General features: G+C 41.9%; 1 protein-coding gene across 1 annotated transcript; it reads left to right on the top strand.

The window, feature by feature from the left end:
• The first annotated feature begins 279 nt into the window (after nucleotides 1-279).
• tmprss5 (transmembrane serine protease 5) lies at nucleotides 280-7541 on the top strand. The gene is made up of 14 exons (XM_062386313.1): nucleotides 280-313; nucleotides 540-682; nucleotides 1410-1548; nucleotides 1928-2008; nucleotides 2775-2888; nucleotides 3273-3408; nucleotides 3635-3748; nucleotides 3855-3898; nucleotides 4064-4226; nucleotides 4370-4554; nucleotides 5932-6030; nucleotides 6125-6267; nucleotides 6402-6554; nucleotides 7391-7541. Exons 1-14 carry the CDS (start codon nucleotides 280-282, stop codon nucleotides 7397-7399), a joined length of 1557 nt encoding a protein of 518 aa, XP_062242297.1. The 3' UTR covers nucleotides 7400-7541.
• The last annotated feature ends 435 nt before the right edge of the window (nucleotides 7542-7976 follow it).

A 7976-nucleotide genomic window follows, 5' to 3' on the forward strand; every position in this document is an offset into this window, starting at 1 on the left:
AGTTGTTAATTATTTTTCTACTATTTTTAGATGATTTCATTTTGAAGCCACCTGCTCTGACTGAGCTGGGGGGGGGGGGGACAAGAGACAGAGAAACAATATTGTCAAATAACAGAGAGACTGTGCGCCGGTTAAAAGAGTGAAGAGAGGAGAAAGTCATCTGTGAGAGCCGGCGGACAGAACAGACTTCATTTAGGTCTCGAGTGTTGAGAGACAACGGCTTTGGATTCCAGATGATGGGGATTGACGTGATGTGAGACATTTCAACAATCCGCAATAATGACCTTTTCTCAGAAGCTACAAAGTGTCTCAGGTAATCACACGTCTCGGGTGAAAATGGACAATCTTTTGGCAGAGGTAAAGAGCGTCACCTAGCAACCCCGCCTGGTGCCCTATCAATAGTCAGCTTGGAGGTATCTCTGGAGATTCTCCTCCCCTACAAAGACCCGGTTCAGCTTCCAAAGGCCCCCGTAACCCCCCTGGACAAACAACAGCCTCATTCTCTGCACCACTGCTGACCTCATTGTCTCTTTGTGAAGGGAAAATCCAGAGTTGCATTCTGTTAAATGGCAAATGGTGCGTCCACTGCGAGCGGGACAGACCTCTCTACCTCCGGCGCAGGCCCACAGATGAGCACGGACACCGCTGCCTTTTCCTCAGGACTGTATGCGGGGAAAAAATGGTAAGAAAAGGGGACAAAATATTCACTACACCTTGCTCCATCTGTCACATTGTAAGCTTCACTTGCACACTCCCAATTTGTGCCAACAGCTGCTGGTTACACATGTAGTACTATCTTCAGACCTGCATCACACTTGTATCCGTCAACCTTCTTTATGTTTTAGTATTTTTTACCATTCATGTGCATCTTATGACCTGCAGCAGATCTCTAAACTGCTCCTGCACCACATACCACACACACTAAGTACTGCGGCAATAGAAAGAGAGCAGATGCTGCGGCGTTGATCTAGATTTTGTACTGAACTTCTATTATACAAAGTCCGCTGTCACATCTGTAGTATGGAGCACTTTATTATAATTACTGTAGTACGGAAACATATGCTCTAGGGAGAGGGAGTACAACAAAATAAATACGCTAAATCCTGTCTAAAAAACAACAGGACAGGTGTTTTAACCTGATTTTAAGACCAGCATGAATAGCAATGCTTCAGCTTCACACACACCTGTACACAGCTAGAGCTCCATCCATCTGGGCTGGTCAGTGGCAGCTCATATCCAGGATTACGGCACTCCTAATTAAACCTGACAGAGCCTGACAGGTGCAAAGTTGTTAAGGAGCAGATGGTCTCTAGGTCGTGTTTGTTGCAAGAAGAAAACTTCCCGAAACTTTTATCAAACTGTGGACAAGCAGTAAATGAGGTATGACATGCCTGCTGTCGTTCTTCTAGAGTCTTGATGGAGACACATTATCAGTGATCGAGAACCCGACGGCCGTCAGTCATCCTTTTCACTCGGAGAAAACCGCAGGAGTCGCAGGGACCAAAAGAGTTCAGGGCTGGTTAAAAGGGATTCATTCTACGACTCACGGTAAGAGCCGGCTGTGCACAACTTAATGTGCATCAAACCTCCGACTGCAGCAGCAATACTGATTCATTAGAGACACAAAAATAAATAAATAACACACACATCAGAGCTGTCAAAGCACCTAAATTTGAAGAATACGCCTGAGTAAATAAAACAGACTGAATCCGCAGAGTAGTTAGAGGAAGTCTGGTAGAGAAGCATTTTTCTTATAAATATAAATTAAATCACTGTGTAGATTTACATTTCAACCCTCAAGTGTTGCATGTACATATCATGGTTTATTAATTTCCATCTCTCAGTGCATAATGTGACATTTAATCATTCCTCTCAGCTCATATCTGGGATCAAAGGTGGTTAACTGGGGTCTTAACTGTCGCTTCAGCTCACAGGCTGGTGAGGCTGCTGGCAGCGCTGTGTGCAGTTGGGCTCCTGGGAGGTTTAGCTGTAGGTGTCTGGTTTCTAGGTGAGTCACTCTCTCTGAGCGAGAATCGTTCAAACAAGCTTTTCAGTTACGAGTAACCGAGCATTAATGTGTAAAACGTCCCAATTACAGCGACTCAAGCTCCACTTCAAAGAAGAGCTTGACTGATCCTGGATTCCTTCGATGATGATTTGAAAGTTTTATAAATTTGATGGAGAGCCACAGCTAATTATCTTCATCACTGAATTATCTGCCAATTTTTCCCTCGGCTGATCAATCATTGCTTTGGTCCATAGAACATAGTAAAAAACTGAAAACAGTCCAGAAATTCATAATATCTTAATGTAAGACAATGAAAAGCATTTTCTTCTTTTTGGGACGTTAGAACCATCAAATGTTGAGGTTATTGACTCGTTTAAGAAATATCTGCTGATTAATCTGCTTGATAATTGGCCAATTCTGTACTAAAATGTCTTATTTGTCAAAATCTTGTCATCTGCAATATTGGCTGATATATTTGAATGTTAAAATGATTAATTATTCCCGTTTTTCCCCCGGCAAACTTTTTTATGGAACATGTCCTTTGAATCTTTCAGGAGCTATCCCTTGTTTTACATATTAGAGTAAAGTTACTTGACTTCTCTCTGTACCGATACTGATAAAATAAAAAATGTCCAGAGATTGTCAAGTGAGATATGTTGCCCTTGATTCAACTTTTCCTGCATATAAGCTACTAAACTTTAGAAACAATGAAAAGGTTCCCGCTGCAGATTAAACAACCGACTTACTATATGTTTTCTACATGAAGTCAAACTCCTGCTGAGGCCTTCCTCCTCCCAAAGTGCAGTGGGACTCGGGGACACAAAGGAGACGACTTTCTGCAACGTGACAGAGGACATTTCCATCTCCGACCCCAGGAAAGGTCTGTGTTCCTCCCTCTGTTGGTATTTGTTGGAGTCAGGTATTTACTTTATTGTTTTATGAATAAACAAACAGCGCAGGGTTGTGTGGTTGCTGAGCTTAATGTTATGCGAGTCATCCATCTGCATCACGGTTCAAGTGATTTTCAGTTGAACAGTAAAAAAATTAACATTCATTAGCTGCTTCTTGTTGCCTTTTGTTCACTCTTGAGAGATGCCCATTGACTGACACTAGAACATCACACATAATGATGTGTTTGTGTTGACTACATTAGCATAGATGGTCAGGTTTTTCTCTAAATCATTTCCCACTCATAGAAGCGGCTCGTTCATTACTGTTGCCTTGGAGCTTGTCTCTGGAGGGATTTTCAATCAATCAGGTTCAGTGTTTTACAGAATCAGCCCGGAGAACTCCCTCCTGGAGATCCAGCTGGGGAAGCTGCCCACCTGGCTGCCCGTGTGTTACGAGCGGTGGAACTCTTCACTGGGAACGCTGGTCTGCAGACAGCTGGGTTATCTGAGGTTTGCACCCCTGACAGACTCACCCACCACCTCAGCACCGACTGAGACCTGAGTTCCCACTCACCTGCTATCTTTTAGTTTAATATTAGCGTGCTTTGTCAAGGCTGAAGGCTCTGCTTATTTATGATCTAGTAATTCCTCATTTGCAATCTTGCTTCACATCTTGTGAGTCTGAATTATCTTAATATTCACTTATGCCCATTTTGCGTTTCTCTTCTGTTACCAGACTGACCAAGCATAAAGGAGTGAACCTAACAGACATCGGGCCAAACTATACAGATGGCTTTATACAAATTACCTCGGAGCACAAGGGCAGCCTGGAGAATATGTGGCAATTCAGGTAAAGCAATCTGTCCGAGGACATCTCCTCATAATGATGCAGAGAAAACTGTGGCTACTAACACATTAATTATGCATCATTAGTTACCCAATTTATTTTCATTTAGGGGGAGCTGTGTCACAGGGAAGGTTATCGCCTTGCAATGTTTTGGTGAGCGAATTAAACTTAACTTTTTGTTTGACTTTGCAGATAACACAAAGCCCTCTAGTTCTTACAAGTCTTATATCAGTGGCAGAGAAAGTGATTGATGCCACTTGCTGCGGCGCTTTCTGACCAATCTCACTTTTGCTTTTTGATAAATGGATCTCCGTTCAGAGTGTGGGACACGAGCAAAGTTGCCCAGGATAATCGGGGGAGTGGAGGCGACGCTGGGCAGGTGGCCGTGGCAGGTCAGCCTCTACAACAGCAACCGTCACACCTGCGGAGGCTCCATCATCACCAGTCAATGGGTAGTCACAGCGGCCCATTGTGTGCACAAGTAAGACTTCAGGCTTTATGAGCACTAAAGGTCAGAGGTGCAGCATCTGTGAGCGGGAACAATCCGTCATTAACATCCCACTGGACACATGACAGTTCTCTCTTATCAGTATCTGCCTCCTCTTCTCTGTTGTCGAATGGCAGCTACAGGCTGCCTCAGGTCTCCAGCTGGGTGGTGTATGCCGGCATTGTCACACGCAGCTCGGCCAAAATGCCTCAGCACACAGGACACGCTGTGGAGAAGATCATCTACAACAAGGACTACAACCACAGGAGCCACGACAGTGACATAGCCCTGTTGAAACTGCGGACGCCGCTGAATTTCTCAGGTCAGTGCGAGAACCTCCTTACAAGATTTGTCCACAACAAATGACTTGAGATCACAGCACTGCAAAACGGACGAGTACTAAACACAATCTCAATACTATGGTCTCTGTTTACAACTTTACAGTCATATGCTTAACCCATACCTTTTATAATACTGCTTTAATGACTGTTTCAAGTATAATAAACTTAATAAAGTTGCTGTATATAACTAACAAGTTCCTCCAAATGCAATCAAGATGCACCAAACCAGATTTTTTCCCCAAACATGAACCATTAATTATTCCCTGTGAAATAAGTGAAAATGTAAAAAAAATAGAAATTGTTATCATCTGGATCTGCACCAAGATTGTAATGGTTTATTTCCTGACCGAAATCCTTCCACCAAGTTCTGACGTAAACAGGCATCCAGTAGTGTTTGTGTAATCCGTAAAACTGACAGACAAACACAGGTGCAAACATAATCTCCTCGTTGGAGGTAATTCCTGATCATTGCCACAGGTGCAGGGTTTATTATCCTCTGGGACATTAATGACACAATTATATAAATTATGAATCAAACGGATAAAGGATTTCACATCACAAATCCCTCTCTACACCATCTAATAAAAGTGAATCTTTATATAAATTCAAATCTAGGCATACAATCTCAATAAGGTTTAAAGATTCCCTGCAGACATGTTAAAAAAACTATCCTGCTCGAGAAATCATTTTGCTCTAATAAGATGATGTTTCTGTAAAAAAAATGTCATCTTAAAATCAAATCTATTTCTCCCTCAGTTAAAATCCAGTATCTTTAAATGTGCAAAAGTTATTTTCATTTTCAAAATTCAACGACTGGGTGATGTCTCCTGTTTAAAGTCTCTGAGTGTATGCACAGTGGAGGTTTCCTGTTTCCACATCACACAGCTGAGAGTTACAAACTGGGCCGCGATCAGCTTCCACATCATGAATCACTCTTGTTTGTACACGTCTTAAACTGAGATTTCCGGTGAACTCTGAGAAAAAATCTCCTCTCAGCGGATGAATGTGAAAAACAGTGTTCTCGTGTCAAACTCTGCACATACATCATCCTGCACAGTGAAGCTCAGACTTCCAGGGGACACAGCCATAAGCAAACACATTTCTGAGTGAAGGGGGACTTAAGGGCCCTACTTAAACCTGACTTGTGAACCTGACTGTATTCAGAGAACAAGGTAAACTTGAGGGAGCCCAACGCAAGACGAATACACAACAGGAGATAAAGCAGCATGTGGATATCTCTGTAAAAGCCTGAAACAACAGCCTTGGAGAAAGAATGTGATGGAAATAATAACTTATTCTGTTGGAGGAATTTCCATAAAAAAAAGACTAAACATATATATTTTCCCTCTTTTAACAAGATACTATCAGGCCGGTCTGCTTGCCTCAGTACGACTATGATCTTCCAGGAGGTACGCAGTGCTGGATTTCCGGATGGGGATACACACAACCTGACGGAGGTAAGATGATGCTGCAGGGCTCCAAGTCAAATATACAACTTATCGTCTAACTGTGCTGACAGAAGAGCCTTAAATATATATTTTTCCCTCTCAGTTCACTCACCCGACACCCTAAAAGAGGCGCCAGTTCCCATAATTAGCACAAAGAAGTGTAACAGCTCCTGCATGTACAATGGAGAGATCACGTCACGGATGCTTTGTGCCGGATACACAGAGGGAAAAGTGGACGCATGTCAGGTCAGATGTATGTTTTGAACACGACCCTGCAGAAATGAAGATCCATCCTCTTTTCCGATTGGCTGACAATGGCATGGTCGACATGCTGAAAACTAGGTGTGTCTATAATGAACAGTGTGTGTTTACCTCACTAGGGGGACAGCGGGGGCCCCCTGGTTTGCCAGGATGAAAATGTGTGGAGGCTGGTAGGGGTCGTCAGCTGGGGGACAGGATGTGCTGAGCCCAACCATCCGGGAGTTTACACCAAAGTGGCGGAATTCTTGGGATGGATCTACAACATGATTGAGGTAAAGAGAATTTTAAGAATTTATTTTGAAGAAATCAAATATTTGAACAGTACTATTGGTGTATTTGAGTGGAGTTTGAGGCGACTTGATACTTTTACTCCACAACATTACAGAGAATTATATTTACATTACATTTATACAATGCACACTATTATTTCATGAGGCTTTGTCTGCCACTTACAACTACCTCTGTTATCGATAGATTTGTATTGATTATTCCTTAGTTATTTTCGTGTTAACTTATTCCAAGAACACTAAGGTGACATCTTGCAAATATTAGTTTTTTCACCATAACACTCCAATTTACTATATAAGAGCAACAAAGGCAGGAAATCCTCCAATTTAAGAAGATTGATAAAGCAACAGTTTGGCATATTTTCATGAAAATAAGGGAATTATGATTTATTAAATATCAAAACAATGTAAATCTATGAGACTGCACACTAGAGGACCCAAGTGTACAAGGAAGCTGGACACTGACATTAAAATGTTGCTCACACAGTATGTGATGCCTCAGCAATAGAGACAATCCAATAAGCAATCTAATTTAATTAATTTACATTTCGCTGATACAGTTTTTGTTTCAGTGCTTTAAAGCCATTTTGGAACACAGGGTTGATCTTATGGAGTATTTTCAAATCCCCATTTTTACACAAATAAAAGAAGACATTACACCACTGCAGAAACAGCAGATATGTCTGTAATTTCACACACAGCCATTATTCTGATGTTTCTATCCTCAGCAGTTGTGGATTGAATGTTTGAAACTTCACAATGGACCATAATGACTGTTTATTTGAACACTGACTGCTAACAATGACTGTTTGTCTTAGCAGGATTACTGAGGAGAGCTCCTGGTGCACAAAGCCTGCTGCTGATATAACTGTTTGACACCCTGGGTAAAAAAATGACAGTTCATATTTATACTTTAAGTGTCTGTGACATGATGTACACGTAGAGACAGAGTGGACAATTCAACATGCATTTTTTACGTTGTATTTTTCATGTATTATATATATATAAATTAAGCCTATTACTCAACTGTGTCGTGTCATGATGTTTTTTTTAGGTGACATCTGCAGTACACTTCCTGTATACACCATAGATACTGTATATAATTCATAGCAACACACAACGTTGGCCGAGTGGAAGCTAGTTGTAGCCTGTTACATGTTAGCTAATGCTCTATAATATTTAGCTTCTAGCCACTTGTATATTTATCTTTTTGTTTTCATATCTGAGCGCTAGCTAGCGGCTAATTAGTGTTAGCAGGTGCTACCTCCACAGTGTTTGGAGATTAACGTCTACCTTTAAAAATGGAGACCGCAAACTCAACTGGTGGCAGCGGCAGCTCGCACAGGCACTTCCGGTGGCAACAGGAAGTGCCACTGGTTCGGAAAGGCAGTTGCCAGGATTTGAGGC

The sequence above is a fragment of the Platichthys flesus genome, chromosome 4 (assembly GCF_949316205.1).
Source record: "Platichthys flesus chromosome 4, fPlaFle2.1, whole genome shotgun sequence".
Classification (NCBI taxonomy): domain Eukaryota; kingdom Metazoa; phylum Chordata; class Actinopteri; order Pleuronectiformes; family Pleuronectidae; genus Platichthys; species Platichthys flesus.